Source organism: Muscardinus avellanarius (assembly GCF_963383645.1).
Source record: "Muscardinus avellanarius genome assembly, chromosome: 16".
In the NCBI taxonomy this organism is placed as follows: domain Eukaryota; kingdom Metazoa; phylum Chordata; class Mammalia; order Rodentia; family Gliridae; genus Muscardinus; species Muscardinus avellanarius.
The window spans coordinates 25,972,792-25,989,902 of record NC_137802.1 but is presented as its reverse complement, the minus strand read 5'-3'; the positions used below and the strand labels follow the sequence as shown (position 1 = coordinate 25,989,902).

Genomic DNA, 17,111 nt, shown 5'->3' with positions numbered 1-17,111 from the left:
GTCTATGAAGAACAGCAGGAAAGAATAATGGGAGTCCTTGCAGGAGGAAGGGAACGAAACTGAGAAAGAGAAAAGGGAGAAGGAACAAGCTAGGAAAAATAAGAGAATTCTTCTTTCTTCTTTGGTGCACTAGAGATTAGATTAAACCCAAGAGTGCTAAATCATTCATACTCATATCCACCTCTCGCTTTTTATTTTTTGGTACTGGGGACTGAACCCAGGGGCATTCTACCTCCAAGTTACACCCCCAGCCCTATTTTACTTTTAATTTTTTTTTTTTTTTTTTTTTTTTTGTGGTACTAGGGGTGGAACCCAGGGGCTTTTCTACCTCCGGGCTATACTCCCAGACCTATTTTATATTTTATTTGGAAACAGGGTCTCACTAAGTTGCTGACAGCCTCACTAAGTAGCTGAGGCTGGCTTCGAACCTGTGTGATCCTCCTGTCTCAGCCTCCTGAAGACGGGGATTACAAGTATACGCCACCACGCCCAGCTCCTACTTTATTTTTATTTATTTATTTTTTATTTATTTTTTTTGCAGTACTGTGGATTGAACCCGAGAGTATTCTTCCTCTAAGCTACACTCCCAGCCCTATTTTTTATTTTTTATTTTGAAACAGGGTCTAAGTTGTGCAGTGCCTCACTAACTAGCTGAGGCTGGCCATAAACCTGCAATCCTCCTGTCTCAGCCTCCAAGTACTGGGATTACAGGCATGCACCACAATACCCAGCTCCTATTTTATTTTTATTTTGAAACAAGTTGTTGCTACATAGTCTTACAACTTGCTGAGGCTGTCCTCAAACCTGTGTTCCTTCTGTCTCAGCCTCCCAAATACTGGGATTACAAGTGTGCACCACCATGCCTGGCTCAACGTTTTGTTTTGTTTTGTTTTGTTTTGTTTTTTGCGGTACTGGGGATAGAACCCAGGGGCTTTCTACCTCCAAGCTGCACCCCCAGTCCTATTTTTCACTCTTTATTTTGAAACCAGATCTCACTGAGTTGAAAAGGGCCTCACTAAGTAGCTGAGGCTGCCCGAGAACCACGATCCTCTGGTCTCAGCCTCCGGAATGCTGGGATTACAAGCGTGCGCCACCACTCCCGGCTGCATTTTTGAAAATTGTGTGAAACCGGGGATTGAACCCAAGGGCACTCTATCTCCAAGCTATACCACAGCTTTATTTTATTTTTATTTTGAAACAAAGTCTTGCTAGGTTGATGAGAAATGATTGCTAAGGCTGTCCTTGAACCTGCAATCCTCCTGTCTCAGCCTCCCAAGTACTGGGATTCCAGGTATGTGCCACCACACCCGACACCCCTTTTTATTTTGAGACAGGATCTCAATAAATTCCCAGTCTGAATTTGATCTTGCAATCCTCCTGCCTCAGCCTCTCGAGTGGAGTGATTACAGTTATGTGCTACTGTGCCCAATAATCTTTGATCTTACCTTGAGGTATAAGCCGCTGTGTCCCCCGAGTAAAGACATGGCCCTGACTGCACTCAATCTGGATGCCTCGTTGCTGGGCAAATGAGGCCCAATAATGCACCTGGCACAAGAGAGCATGAGAGAGAACAAAGGATGGCATGAGAGAGACAGTAACTATCCAATTTAAGAAATAAGAAAACTAGGGAAGGGGAACAGAAGATGTCTGAGCCTGACCTGCAGCTGGGGAAAGAGTGCAGTATAGGAAAGCTGCTTGTAGTGCTGGCCAAGTTTCTTCTTACTGGGTTTCAGGTTATTGAAGAGCTTTCCCCTGCAGATAGGCCGTGTGACACTAGTCCAAGTTGCCCAGAAGTTTTGCATCCAGCGTAGGGTACTACTATATAGCAGAATTCGGGGCTGGGATATTGCTGCAAAAGAAGAAATAGATATATCCCGCTGTGGCTCAACAACCACAGAAGTGAGGCTAAATTGTTCCCTAGCTACAGATTTCAGAGGTTTAAAAACCCAAATGGCACCCAGCTTCATAATTAATATCCTCAGCAAGTTCTTTCAAATGTCTAAGTTCTTTGCTTTCACCTACTGCTACGGTCTGGATATTTATCTCTCTCTTTACACCTCCCCCCAAAAAAAATTCCCATGTTGAAATCCTTATACCCCAAGGTGATGGTATTAAGAGCTGATGCTTTGGGGAGGTATTAGATCATAAGGGCAGAGCCATTATGAATAGGATTAATGTCCTTACAAACAGGGCCCAAGGGACCTCATTGGCTCTTTCCACCACATGAGGACACAGCAAGATGGGACATCTATAAGGAACAGGCCCTCACCACACGCTAAAACTGTTAGCACCTCGACCCTGAACTTCCCAGATTCCAGAATGTGAGAAACAAATGTCTGTTAATAAGCCACACAGTTCATGGTGTTACTATTACAGCAGATCAAAAAGACACCAACCTTCTCTCAAAAAAGATCCTAACCCAAATTCTCCACTGCCTTTCTATCCTCTCTCCTTCCAAGCTGAAGTCCTCAGCGTCCAAGCCCACCCTCCCCGCTGCCCCAGGCCCAAGCCTCACTCCCGCTGTGTCGAGTCAGATCCATCTTGATGGAGAGATTGAGGTTCTCAGAGCGGAAGGCCCGGTAGGAGTCATGTAGCTGGCCCACAGGCACCTCAGGCAGGAACTCTGGGGCCCTCAGGGTGACACTGTGGTGATCATGGGGGTTCCCATGGCACAGCCACTGCAGGTCCAGTGTCATGCAGAGGTCAGGCAGGTGAAGGAAGCAGCAGTCATCATACCTGCCTCACAACAGAGCCCCAAGTCCTCAGTGACCTGGTCACCTTCCTCCCCTTGGCTTTCCCCTCTCCCTCCACCTTGAGTCCCCACCCCACTGATCCCCCACCCTTCATTCCACTCACTTAGAGGCTGTTCTCACGTTGACATCCAAATCACCTTTGAACACAAACTGACCAGGTTTCCAGTGAAAAGAAAGATGGTTCCATTCCCAGTGCATATTTTCAGTTGTGTTATATGGATCCTATAACCACCCCAAAGAACTTCATGAGACATGGATCAAAGAACCATTCTGACCTCCTAAATCAGTACTTCCCCTGAGAAGCTGTACAGGCCCCAATCATACCATCCTCATAGGAAAATGATTCAGCAGGGTCCCTCACCTCCGTGGCCAGCTGATGCAGGTTTGCCTGCTCAATGTCCATGTGCCAGTCCCCATGGAACAGAAGACGGCTCTTGTCCCACCAGGGCAGGGGTGGACTGGGGTCAGCTGAAGGCTTGGTCAGGAGGTCTACACACTGGCCAATCAGCGTCCAGGCTGGATCCCAGCATGGGCCCCATACCACTGTGTACTGGAAGATTTCCGCTGGGATAGAGGAACAAAGGCTACGGCTTGCTATACAACTTCACCCTTCTCTTCCTCCTTCATTCCAAAAAGGCAGCAGCTTATCTCCCACCCCAGCCACCACAAATATCCTTCAGTCAAACCAAGTACCCTCTCTACTCACAGTGGAAGTCATGGTAGAACTTGAGTGGGGGCATGTTCCTTTCTACTGCAACATTACCCCATGGAAGCCCCAAGTGCAAGATTTGACGTCGACGGGAACAAGGCTGACCACTCTGCTCTGTGCCCACAAGATGACCCATCAGCCGCCAGTCACGGATCTCAAACAGGTAACGTGGATAGTCTCTGATTCGCACTGTATTATAAGATAGATGCACACTGGCTATTCAGGGGGCTCTGCGAACACTGGTATTTATTTTCCTTGCCACTTCTTTTGAATATATATTTACTAAAGCCAAATGAGAGAACAAAGGTTTACATTTCTTTCTTTCTTTTTTTTTGTGTGGTACTGGGGGTGGAACCCAGGGGCTTTCTACCTCCAAGCTATACTTCCAGACATTTTTTAAACTATTTGCAAACAGTAAGTAGCTGAGGCTGGCTTCAAACCTGTGTGATCCTCCTGTCTCAGCCTCCCAAGCGCTGGGATTACAAGCATGCGCCACCACGCCCGGCTATAGGTTGAAATTTCTAAAGGGCAAGAGACTATAAAGAGAGAGAGAAAAAGTAGCCAAAATGAAAAAAGTCCCTGTGACCCTGGAGCAGAAGAGTGAGGGGCATAGCACTGAGATCCAAGAGCCACAATAACTTTAAAGAGGTCTGTGCTAGGTCCCCTTTATGTCAGTCAAGAAGTTTCAGAATGAAATTCAATAATAAAGAAAGGGAAGGGAAGCTGGGCCTGGTGGCGCATGCTTGTAATCCAAGCATTCAGGAGGCTGAAAGCAGAGGGTCTCAGTTTGCGGACAGCCTCAGCTACTTAGGCCCTCCCCAACTTAGTGAGACCCTGTTTCAAAATAAAGAATAAAAATAGGGCAGGGGGTGTGGCTCGGAGGGCAAATGCCCCTGGGTTCCATCCCCAGATCCACCAAAAAAAAAAAAAAAAAAAAAAAAAAAGGGAAGGGATCCCACCCATCCCCACTCCATCCATCCAAAATTAGCCACAGTTGCCAGTTGTGGTGGCGCATGCTTGTAATCACCGCGCTTGGGAGGCAGAGACAGGAGGATCGTGCAGGTTGAAGCCATCCTCGCTGGCTTAAGAGATCCTGTTTCCAAATAAAAATATAAATATAAAACAGGTCTGGGAGGATTGCCCAGAGGTAGAAGGGTTTCATCCCCAGTACCATCAAAAACAAACAAACAAACAAACAAACAAAAAATAGCCACAGTCAATTCCCAATATAATGTAACTCCTCTGTAATCTCTTAAGAGAGTTCCCTGGAGCTCAGAGGGCATTACCAGGTTCCAAAGCACGACTTACCCAGAAAGGTCTTGACACTGTACTTGAGCATTCGACACCACTGAATGACAAGATCTACACCCTCAGCAGGAAAGGGGCTGCCTGGATCAAGCTCTCGAACCTGTTCAACCACACGCTCAGGCCCATGGAAGGAGGCATCTGCCAGAGCCACCAGCTCCAGCCCTGCCAGGCTCCAAGTGAGCAGTGCCCGGCGCATGGGTGTGTTGCCATAGAGACGACGGGAGCGCTGGATGTAGATTTCTATGTTTTTGCGTTCTAAAGAGGCATAGAGCTCCTCAATTTTTCGAGCTGGCAGTAACTCCCCATGCTGCTTCCGAAGGGCAGCCACTTTGGCATCGAGCAGCTGCAGCCTTTTGGCACTCTCTTTACTTTCATCCTTCATCAGTTCATAGTTATCATGGAGCTTCACCTCAAAAATGTCATCCAGGAAAACCCAAGAGAAATGCTGAACCTTCAAGAGGAGATCAGGTGGGAGCGGGGCAGGACTTGGAGAGGCCCGCGCATGAGTCCCTCTATGCAGCCCCTTCAGCCATTTCTGGACTCCCACAGCCTCATCCAGAGTCCGAGAGAAGTCATACTGATAAGGGAACTCCACTGAGACCGAGCCAAGGGAGAGGAGCCAAACACGGTTACGGAGAGTTTGCAGCGCAGGGAAGGGGTTCCGGTGGAGGATCATCTCCTCCAGCTCAGGCAGCAGCTGCACCTCTACCTCCTTGAAATTGAAGATGTTATTGCCATCAAAACCAGCAGCCAGCTCTGGGCAATAGGCCTGCAGTGAACCTCCGTGCCGGCTCAGAGATACACTCTCTGCAGCGAGGGTGATGAACTTGTCCTCAGCTACGAAAGCAGTCAGTTTGGCTGTGTTCACCTCTAGTGTCAGGTTCAGCAGACGCTTTGGTGGAGATGGCTCAGGGAGATGGTCTTCTGGCTCAGAAGCGGTTGTTGAAGTCTCTAGTGCAAGGGATGAAACAGTCTCAGGAAACACAGTGGCTCTTAGGAGGTCTCGGCATTGCAGGGTGGCCAGGACATGTTGGTACAGGTACATGTGATCTGGGGGGCTCCAGAGGATGGTCAATCCTGCACCACACTGAACCTTTAAGGAGTTAAAAAAAAAAAAGGATCTGTCAGCCGGGCATGGTGGTATATGCTTGTAATCTCAGTACTTGGGAGGCTGAGACATGAGGATCACAAATTTGAGGACAACCTTATCAAGTAGAGAAACACTCATCGACCTAGTGAGACCATTTCAAAATAAATAGCCAGGCATGGTGGCCCAAGCTTCTAATCCCAGTTCTTGGGAGGCTGAGACAGGAGGATCACAGGTTCAAGGAAAGCTTCAACAATGTAGCAAGACTCTCAGCAACCTAGTGAGACTCTGTTTCAAACCTAAAAATAAAATAGGGCTGAGGGTATAGCTCAGAGGCTGAATGCCACTGGGTTTAATCTCCAGACCAAAAAAACAAAAACAAAAACCTGTCAATCATCATGCTCAGATACATACCTAGCTCACATATCTAGCCAGGAGTCTTTCCTGAGTAACCATATTAATTATAACAGTTGCTAGTTATTTTATACTTTCTCAATTGGATTCTAAATGTCTAAAAGTAGGGGCCAAGTGTTTTAATTCTTTGGTATCCACCACAGTACATCAGGATAAGTAGTAGGGACTCAAAAAATCATTTAGCTTTATTTCCACTCACAAGTTACTTGTCTACTAACAGCCATACTCTAAGTACCACTGCAATGTGAAATGTCTCACTAACTGATTACATCTTACTGTGTGTGTGTGTGGTGCTGGAGGTGGAGCTCAGGGGCTTTCTACCTCCGGGCTATACTCCCAGACCTATTTTATACTTTATTTGGAAACAGGGTCTCACCAAGTTGCTGAGAGCCTCACTTAAGTAGCTGAGGCTGGCTTTGAATCTGTGCGGTCCTCCTGTCTCAGCCTCCCAAGCGCGGGGATTACAAGTGTGCACCACCACGCCCGGCCTTAATATAATTCTTAAAAGTACAGTATAAAGACAACACAGCAATTGACTTATGTGAAAGTAAGCCCCTATTTTTTGTTTATTTATTTTATTTTTATGTAGCTCATATTGAAAATGGCATACATTCAAACTGTGCTTGGTGCCCTCTCCCCTTCCTACTTCCCATTCCCCCCTTCCCAAAAATGAATGTCCAGGTTGACTATGCTACATTGATACTTATACATATATTCGGATGTAACTCCTGTATTAATCAACTTCAGCCTTATTCGTCTCCTACCCTCCCATTTCAGCTTTGCTGAGTTTCCCCTCCATTATCTAGAGTCATCTGGTATTCCTAATACTCCCTAGTTTGGGCATATTAGAAAACACATATGTCCCTTCTCTTTCTGTGCTTGGCTGATCTCACTTAACATGTTCTCCAGGTCTTTCCATCTTCTTGTGAATGACATGATTTTGTTCTTCTTTATAGCTGAGTAGAATTCCATTATGTGTATTTCCCATAATTTTTGTGTGTGTGTGTGTGTGATACTGGGGATGGAACCCAAGCTACACCCCCAGCCCTATTTTTTAGTCTTTATTTTGAAACAGGTCTCATTGAGTTGCAAAGAGCCTCACTAAGTAGCTGAGGCTGTCCACAAGCTGCAATTCTCCGGTCTCAGCCTCCTGAATGCTGGGATTACAAGCGTCCGCCACCACACTTGGCTTATTTCCCATAATTTTGCAATCTGTTCATCTGATAAAGACCTAGGTTGGTTCCATATTTTGGCTATTACAAATTGTGCTGCTATGAACATGGGTATGCATATGTTACTGTAGTTCTCTGATTTCAACCCCTCTGGAGAGATGCCCAGGAGTAGTATAGCCAGATCATATGGTGGATCCATTCTTAAGCCCCTATTTTTCAGAGATACATACTGATATCCCTACAGTTGCAATTATTTATCTGGCACCACCTTCAAAATAATCTGAGAGCTTGAGGCAGGGAAAATTGGAATGAGGACAGCTGAAACAAGTTAAGCATGAACTGGTCACTACTGAAGCTGGGTACACGAAAGCTCAAATATTCTCTTCAATTTTCATATATGTTTAATTCTCTAGTAAAAATTTTAAAATGTAAAAAACAAGCTAAAAATTAAAGAGAATACCAGGTGTCATGTTTCCCCTGAGTTTCAAAACCTAAGTCGAAAAGAAATAAGCATGGGAAAGCCCAACCTGGCTCCACCCCCCACAAAGGCACATTACCTCCAGAGAGCGGATGCTGCAGTGATAGGTGAGGGAGAGCATGGAGAGGCCAAGCACTGGAGAGGGGATGTCAGGAGCCTTGCAACAGGGCTGCATCTTCTCTGTGACTGACTTTACCAGTGCAAGCACAAGCCCTTGAATCCCCACGGTGGAAGTTTCAGCACTGCCCAAGACAGTCAATGTGTCCAATCGTATCTCCGAAGCACCTACCATCCAGAAACCATATCAGCCTTGGTTTCCAGCTCTCAAACGGAAACTTCAATCTGTCATTCTACCTCCGAGCTACACCACAGCCCTATATTTTTTCTTCTTTATTTTGAAACAGGATCTCACTAAGTTGTGGAGTGCCTCACTAGCTAAGGCTGGCCAAGAACCTGGTGATCCTCCTGTTCCCAAGTTACTAGGATTGCAAGTGTGCTTCACCACACCACCCAGCTCTCTTTCCTCTCTTTAACTAACTAAATCTGAAGTTCCCTAATGCAGACAAATTGCCCAGAGATAAACCATGCATGGTGGCGGTGGCGCATGCCTATAATCTCAGTACTTGGGAGGCAGAGACATGAGGATTGCAGGTTCATGCAACTTGGTGAGGCTGTCAGCAACTTAGTGAGACCCTGTTTCCAAATTAAAAATAAAATAGGGCTGGAGGTATAGCCCAGAAGTAGAAAGCCCCTCTATTTCATTGATAGTATCACATATACATATAAAGGCACACCAAAAAAAAAAAGTCCAGAGATAAAGCATTCACTCTCTAGAACTAAACATACAAGAAAATAAAAATCTATGTGGATCTCATTCTCTTGACCACATCAAAGCTAAATATTTTTCTTGTATGTCTTGTTTAACACTTACTTTTCATAAGCCCTTAAAAAAAAATGTCAAGAAATCCAATGGTTATGCAAGCTTTCCAAAATCTCATGCTTCTAATTTAGAAAAATCCAGATAGTCAGCTTCATTAAATAAGAGGGAACCAGCATAATTTGCTTAGCTTGTACACTACCCACTTCAATATAGATCTCCTGAGCCAGGCGTGGTAATCACGCGCTTGTAATCCCAGCATTTGGGAGGCTGAGACCAGAGGATTGCAGTTTGCGGACAGCCTCAACTGCTTAGTGATGCCCTCTGCAACTCAGTGAAACCCGGTTTAAAAATAAAGAATAAGCCGGGCGTGGTGGCGCACGCTTGTAATCCCCGCGCTTGGGAGGCAGAGACAGGAGGATCGCGCAGGTTCGAAGCTAGCCGCGCGCGCTGGCTTAGGAGACCCTGTTTCCAAATAAAAATGTAAAAATAGGTCTGGGAGTGTAGCCCGGAGATAGAAGGGCTTCCAGGAACCCCAGTACCACCAAAAAATAAAAAAATAAAAAATAAATAAAATAAAATAAAATAAAGAATAAAAAATAGGGCAGGGGGTGTAGCTTGGAGGTAGAATACCCTTGGGGTAGACCCAGACCCGCAAAAAAATATATAGATAGATCTCCTGTCCTACTTACCAACCAGGGCAGAAAGAGTGAACAAGTTCATGTCTTCCACCTTCAAATCCACCTTCCACAGTAATGTAGATTCCCCAAATGAAGATTTCCTAGAAAAAGCTGTCTTCCCAGAGTGTAGACTCATCAGTGATAAGATACGAGACAAACACTGGGTACAAGTGTCTGATGCTTCTACCTGAAGTCCTCGAATAGTACAATCAAGAAAGAGGGTATCTGACTGGGTGTTAGACAAGCCCAGAGGCTGGTTATAGCTACCCTAGAAAAGAAGAAGAACTGCACTGAAATCACATAGGTTCAGTTTTGTAATGCCCTTATTCATCACAGGCCACCACGATGCTCAGTGCTCTGAAGTATGTTAGTATGAGAAGCTGTGGGGTCTCCTACTCACCAAAGCTTCCACCTACCTGTAATGTGAAGGAATCCAGAACAAGCGCCTCACCCCAAACATGCATATTGGGTGGGTGTGGTGCCCGCTGAATGTGGGAATCACTACCCACACGCCAGCAGAGGTGGTCCACAGTTAGGACACTTCGCTGATGAATGCTTTGTGGCCTGAGGTGCTGATAATCTGAACAAATGTGGGAAGGGGAATTTCAACTGAGCCACTGTGACCATCAACTGGAATAGCTCCACTAATGGACAGATTCTTGTTCCTTTTCCATCCCAGAGTCTTACCTAAAGCGATGGAATTGAAACCCAAGGCAAAAGGTGGTGTATCTCCAAGCTGAATGGAAATGTTGACATTGGAGATGGAGGTGCTGAAGATGATGGGAGCCAGTATTTGAGGGAAGGTTCTACACAGGAATAAGACATCAGTGTATGATAAGGAAATAACTGCCACTCCCTATCATGGAAAAGAATTCTAAAGATTTCAAAATCAGGACTAGGTTAAATCAAGACGTAGAGGGGTTTTTGTGATTCTTAGGATAGGCTACAACTAGAAAGGAAAAAGCTAAATTCATCAGCTTGCTGCTAATCTTAATGGTAATCTGCAGGAACCCCAGAAAGACATGAGGTTGAACCACATGAAACTGCCAGTTCCACAGTGAAATATAATGAATATCATCAATATCACAATTCAACATAATTAAGAAGTATCATTTCCAAACTGTTAATCTTAAGGTCTCTGTGGAGCATAATGCAAGCAGTAGGCAAAGACAGAAATGGCTTTGCAGACCTGATACTGCTATCTTATAACCTAAGGCAGATAAGACAGTTCAACAGATGTTAACTTTGTACAAGGTACAAAAGACATCTTCTTACCATTATGGTGTCTAGTCTAATAGGAAAAATAGACGGTTTGCTTCAGAGACTAAGATTTGGGAAGAGCAAATAAATATATATTTAAGCTGGGTACGGTGGCACATGCTTGTAATCATAGTACTTAGGATGAGACGGGGAATCATAGGTTCAAGGACAGCCTCGGCAACTTAGTGAGACCATGTTTCAAACTGAAAGAATAAATTAAGGCTGGGGTGTAGCTAAGAGATAGAAAGTCCCTGGATCCAACCCGATACCACAAACAAAAACAAAAAATTATTTAAAACAAGATTCCATTTTGCACCAAAAGAGAATCTACCTGCTAAGATGATGGCCAAAAGATTAAACTACCTTTTTTTTCTTTCCCTAAGAACAGGTGAACTAGATCCTTGGGTCTCCAGTGCTAGCATGTGTAGCCAGTGAGAGAATTCCTGGTGCCGGTAGTGAATGATACAAGTATTCAGAGCCAAGGACCCTGAGAGATCAATGGTGGTCACCTGGAAATGAGAAGACCAGAACTGTGGGCCAGGGTTTTATTTCACTAATTCACAATGCAGCCCACGTACACAGAGTGCAAAGGGATTAATTCTCAGTATCACACCTGCACGCTAGTCTTGAGCGAACTGAGGCAGACAATGCGCTGGCGACTCTGGGACAGCAATAACCCATCTGCAAAAGGCCACAGGACAAATCAGAGGAGAGCAAAGGGAGCGCAAGAAGAAAAACTAGGAGAGGGGCAGAAGCAGTTAAGGAGAGAAACCGATTGTCACTTGTTCATAACATCTGCAAACGGTGCTATTTTTTTCTCAGCATGTTCTATCCTCCCCATTCCCAGTTATACTGATATTAAGACCATGTGAGGCAGAGAGTGCCTGGTCCTCCCATTCTATCTCAAAAGCAGGACCCACACCCATGAACCTTCTAATAGAAGTTCCGTGCTCATCTGCGCCATATCAGAATTTGCTGTGAAGCTTCGAAGGGGGAGTTGATCCTCATCACGGTGGTACAAGAAATGCAGCAGCTTCAGTGTCCAAGTCAGGTGCCTGGCCCAGAAACAGAATCTGGCTCAGAAAGACATGGGGTGACATTTCTACATCCTTTCTCCCCACCAATAAGCTCAGTGCAGCTGATGGACTGGTTACGGAGGTCCCAGCATATAGCTCTCCTTATCGTTCTCCACACTCTGTCAAAAGAGGCCTCACCTCTTTTGACTATTCATGGATAAGACCACACTTGTGTTCTCCATGTTCACCTTGACCTGGTCTGGCAGCTGCTGAAGAAGGTACTGGCCAGGCAGAATTGGCTCAGCCAAGTCCTCTGTCACATCTGAGAAGATGAATGATAGCCATCAATCCTCAACTCTGATTACTCCAGTAAGTCCTGCCCTCTTTGGCCAAATTCTTCCACAATAAAACAGGCTAACCAAAGACCCAAGCAAAAGCACAAAGCAAATACTCCACGGATCCAGGTACCTACTGTATTTCCTTCCTCAGACTCTTAAAAACAAATAGGGGCTAGAAATACAGATCAGTGGTAGAGTGTGAGGTCCTGGGTTCAATCACCAGCATTGGGGAAAAAAAAGAAAAATAAGTTTGGAGAAGAGATTGGTATAACAGAAAGAACACAGACTTCAGGGCCAAATAATTTAAACCTCATTTTTACTACTGACTAGCTGGGTGATCTCACCAAGTTACCTAGCTAACCAACCCAGGCTTCAGTTTCCTTATTTGTGAAATGCTAAAAATTTAGTGAGAGAACACATATAAAACACAACAGAGGTCTAATTCATATCCCTCAAATGTCAGTTCTTTCACTGAGCACAAGCAAATGCCCTATTTCGTCTAATTATTCTTAGGGTCAAAGGCCATGGTGACTAATAACACAGACCTAAGTGAGTAATGAAATCTCTGTTTTTATCTAGACAGCCAAGAAGCTCAAAGTATGGGCTTTACCTGAGAAGGGCAGAGACTTAGGAACCAGGTTTGTGCTCTGACGCAGCAGCTGACTATGAAAGAGGCCTTCGTGTAGTTCAGCATGGAGCGTCCACACATCCACAGCAAGAGCCTTCACATGCCAATTGCTGATGCCCACCTTAACACACAGGTCCAGGGCCAGTGAGAGCTCCACTAGGCACGTGTCCTCCTGTAGAAAGGATATGCCCGTAAGGTATGCATAAGGAGGTTGGGGAGTTTTAGACCAAAGTGCAATTATCTTGAATCCTGGATGTTGTCTCGAGAGAACCCCATAAAGACACAGAATCTAGAATATAAGCCCCACAGCCCTTCATACCTTAGGTCCAGGAGGAAAGAAGGCATCAGAATGACCATGGCATACTTACCAGCTGACCACTCTTTAGAACTTTGCTGTTGATCTTAGATAAGCTCACCTCACAGATTAGCCTAAGAAAGAAAAAAAAAAAAAATTAAGAGTACTCACCCCCTTTCCTCACCATTTACTTCCAATCAAGCTCCGTTGGCTAGAAGGGATAAAGCAAGTAGAAATACCTAATATTATTTAAAGCACAAATTTGAGCCTCTCAAATTGCACAGAATGTTAAATTTATACCTTGATAATAAGGAGGTCCTTACATCTACCTTCTCTGAAGCTACTTCAACCCAAGAATGAGATTACCAAACCTCTTTTACCCAATGCTTACCTTTTCCCATCACAATCCAAAAGAAAACTGCTTCTACTAATCTGAATGTGCCATAAGGACTCAGAGGTAGCCACCTTGAGAACCATGATGTTTATAGCATCAACATGAATGGAGAATAGCTGAAAAAAATGAGTAAAGATAAATAAGAGTTAATATCAGAGTATCACCCTGCCTTTCTGGCTGAGATCATAATACAATGCCCTCAGAATGGTAGGAAAAACCCCACTGCCAAAGCCAATCACCCCTGGAATACAATGAGGGACAGCAGAAGTAGTCTCACTTGGCAGAAGATCTTCAGTAAGGATGGGCTGAAGGGTAGCTCCTTTTGATCCACCCCAGTTCTCTGTGAGAATGGGGCAGACAGGCCAGAAACTTTCTGTAGGTCCGTTCTGATGCGTACTTCTCCAAAGCATAACGCCACATAGTGTCTGCCCAGAAGAGAAACCTGTCACCAGGTCCATCCCTCCCACAGCAGTTTCTTCCCCTCCCTCATATCCATCCCCCCAACTCTCCCTAGAAATACAGTTCAAACCAGAGGATAGTCTCACGGCAGTTATCAATAACTGTCTCACATGGTAAGAGCACTCAGGCTAATAGAGAGACTCCAGCAAGAACCTCCCTCCCTCTTTGGGCTGAGAGGCCTCTGTAGAATAGCATTCTATAAAACTCAACCCCAGAATATTCCCCAGGAGAAATAAGAAGGATAAAGGGTACTTACGGAAGATCATGGCTAAGGAGTTTGCTGGAGATCCACAAGTTATCAATTTCCTAAAACAGTGTGGGAAAAACCTTTGTATATTAGTTGCTAAGTGGGCAATGAGTTGCCTGACAAGCAGGAAATGGTTCTGGGTCACAGAAGAAGAGAAAATGCTATGGACTCTTGCACTAAATACACCCCATTCCATTTGCATTGTCTTCTCTGCTCAGCACATTGTATCTTGCGCCTCATATTAACAGTTGAACTTGCTCAGCATTTCTTTTTTATGGATATGCTGCCTTGTTTCCTCTCTTAAATTAGAACAGTATGCTCTTCTAGTTCCTTTAATCTTTCTTCTGTGCTTTATTACTGTATCCTTCTTATAAATTCTAAATATTCTAGCCCGCCCTGGTAGCACATGCTTGTAATCTGAGCATTTGGAAGGCTGAGACCGAGAATCCCAGTTCGCAGTCAGCCTCAGCTACTTAGTGAGGCTCTTTGCAACTTAGTGAGACCCGGTTTCAAAATAAAGAATAAAAAATAGGGCTGGGGGTGTGGCTCAGAGGTAGAATGCCTCTGAATTCCATCCCTAGTACTGCAAAATAAATAAATAAATAAATATTCTGTGCCTTATACACTTTTTTCTTTAATGCAGTGGATTGAACCCAAGGGCATTCTATCTCCAAGCTAAACTTCCAGCCTCTTTTTTTTTTTTTTCCCAGTACTGAGGATGAAACCCAGGAGCATTCTACCTCCAAGCTACACTCCCAGATGTATTTTTTATTCTTTATAGTGAAACAGGGGCTCACTGAGTTGCAAAGGGCCTCATTAAGTAGCTAAGGCTGTCCACAAACCATGATCCTCCTGTCTCAGCCTCCCAATTGCTGATATTACAAGCATATGTAACTATGCCTGGCTTCCTCAACCCTTTGTATTTTTGGTATTGGGGATTGAATCCAGGGACATTCTGCCTCTCATCTACACTCCCTAGCCCTTTGTATTTTTTTTATTTATTTATTTATTTATTTATTTATTTATTTATTTATTTATTTTTGCAGTACTGGGGGTGGAACCCAGGGGAGTTCTACCTCCTAGCGACACCTCCAGCCCTACTTTTTATTCTTTATTTATTTTTGCGGGTCTGGGGATGGAACCCAGGGGCATTTGACCTCCAAGCTACACCCACTGCCCTGTTTTTTATTCTTTATTTTGAAACAGGGTCTAAGTTATGGAGGGCCTAAGTAGCAGAGGCTGTCCCCAAACCGCGATCCTCTGGGTCTCAGCTTCCCAGATATTGTTATTACACCACCACGCCTGGCTTTATTCTTTATTTTGAAACAGGGTCTCCCTAAGTTACTGACGGTCTCACCAGGTTGCTGAGAGTGGCCTCACACCTGCAATTCTGTCTCAGATTCCCAAGTACTGGGATTACAGGCATGCACCACTGTGCTCTTTCTTAAAAACTTCTTTAACTGAACAATTTGCATAGAGCCCAGTGTTTCCCAACTAAGGCTAAGATCGTCTTGGCAAAGAAACAGCAAGGGTGGGGTTAAGTAGTAAAGTCAACTGGAATGTTTATATAAGCAAACTAAAAGTTGAAATTCAACTGGATCAAATCCCCCCCCTACATACACACACACACACACACACACACACACACACACACACACACACTTACTTCCTGCCCATACACGCACACATCTAGGGAGTTTCCCAGAACTCACCACTGTTTGCTGGTGCTGCTGAAACTTAAGACTGACATTCTGGATCCAAAAAAAGCGGAAGGAGCCAATCTTTAGCTCCGCCTGCAGCTTCCGCTGACACCACTTGGTGGCCAATCGGACCACAAGCCACCTGCAGAAAAATCCCTGAGTTCATAGGACTTACTTCCAATTATGGCTCCTCACACCCTTGTGGGTCCGAAGCGGCCTTGTAAAGGGTGTTGTCCTGAAGCTAAATTTTTTCCTACCTCCCAAAGCACATCTCTGTCACACACATGCAGCCACGCTAATCAGCGCCCTAGGCCCCCAGTGACCCCTCCAGCCAGATGAAATCAGATAAACTAAATCCCACCCTCTAAGACAAGGACAAAAGAGGTGAAGGGAGAAAAAAGGCAATCCCTCAAATCTATAAGAGTCTCAGAAAGAGACCCAATAGGAATCAGACTGGAGGCAGCTGTATCAAATATGCCACTACACACTCCCAAAGAATCTCAGTCTCTGCTCCCAGCCTCCAGACAGGTGTCCGCCAGAAGGCATCGCAGGGTCACACCCGGCTAGCTCAAAAGCCGCTCTTCGCGGGACAACCAGTCCTCCGGACCTTGCTCTCCAGGGAGAGGCTGCAGGTGCCCTTCGCTCTCGGTGAAGGGGATATTCGGGGGCATAGGGAGCCGGAAGGGGAGAACGTCAAGCGAGGCCCCTTCGGCAGGCAAACCCACTCAATCCCTGGCCTCGGCATTCGCCCCCGCAGCCTCCCGGTCTCGCAGCGCCTCCCCGCAGTCGGGCCGCGCGCCCCCTCCTCGGCTCGCGTGCCCTTTCCTCTGCTCCATCCCCTCCGGCGCGCGCCCCTCCTCAGCCTCTCTTCCTCGTCCCACCCAGCGCTGTGGCTGGAAGACCCTCACCGGCCTAGGAAGAGGGCGCTAAGCGCGACCAGCAGCAAGACCAACAACGCGGAGAGAAGCAGAGGCATTTAGGTCCGGGTCCGGCCCGGCCTGGCCCGGGCCCCCGCCATGCCGGGCCCAGACGCCGGAACCGCGCTGCGCCGCCGCGGGCCGACCAGCCGCGCGCGCAGGGGCCACGCAGAGCAGAGGCGTTGGTGCGCGCCCCGCCCCCAGGCCTGCCAGCCAGCCAGCGGCCTCGCTCCCCGCCTCGCCCCGCCCCTCTGTGCCCCGCCCCCAGGCCGACCAGCCAGCCAGCTGCCTCACCCCGCCCCTCCGAGCCCCGCCCCCAGGCCGGCCAGCCAGCCAGAGGCCTCGCTTCCCGCAGCGCCCCGCCCCGCCCCCAGGCAGG

General features: G+C 46.2%; 1 protein-coding gene across 2 annotated transcripts in view; it reads right to left on the bottom strand.

The window, feature by feature from the left end:
• BLTP2 (bridge-like lipid transfer protein family member 2) overlaps positions 1–16,791 on the bottom strand; it is a gene marked incomplete at both ends in the record, with an annotated part of 39,637 nt that extends 22,846 nt beyond the window's left edge. The window contains 22 exons of one of the 2 annotated variants that reach the window (XM_080712808.1): positions 1,446–1,545; positions 1,659–1,849; positions 2,516–2,736; positions 2,857–2,975; positions 3,115–3,317; positions 3,460–3,651; positions 4,771–5,863; positions 8,001–8,206; positions 9,491–9,746; positions 9,895–10,058; positions 10,166–10,284; positions 11,102–11,247; positions 11,352–11,419; positions 11,669–11,793; positions 11,953–12,076; positions 12,703–12,892; positions 13,089–13,149; positions 13,407–13,525; positions 13,660–13,834; positions 14,125–14,174; positions 15,828–15,957; positions 16,724–16,791. In XM_080712808.1, the coding sequence (XP_080568934.1) occupies positions 1,446–1,545; positions 1,659–1,849; positions 2,516–2,736; positions 2,857–2,975; positions 3,115–3,317; positions 3,460–3,651; positions 4,771–5,863; positions 8,001–8,206; positions 9,491–9,746; positions 9,895–10,058; positions 10,166–10,284; positions 11,102–11,247; positions 11,352–11,419; positions 11,669–11,793; positions 11,953–12,076; positions 12,703–12,892; positions 13,089–13,149; positions 13,407–13,525; positions 13,660–13,834; positions 14,125–14,174; positions 15,828–15,957; positions 16,724–16,791 (4,120 nt within the window). The remainder of the gene's footprint in view (positions 1–1,445; positions 1,546–1,658; positions 1,850–2,515; positions 2,737–2,856; positions 2,976–3,114; positions 3,318–3,459; positions 3,652–4,770; positions 5,864–8,000; positions 8,207–9,490; positions 9,747–9,894; positions 10,059–10,165; positions 10,285–11,101; positions 11,248–11,351; positions 11,420–11,668; positions 11,794–11,952; positions 12,077–12,702; positions 12,893–13,088; positions 13,150–13,406; positions 13,526–13,659; positions 13,835–14,124; positions 14,175–15,827; positions 15,958–16,723) is intronic. The other variant, XM_080712809.1, reaches the window with a different exon arrangement.
• Between the last annotated feature and the right edge of the window lie 320 nt (positions 16,792–17,111).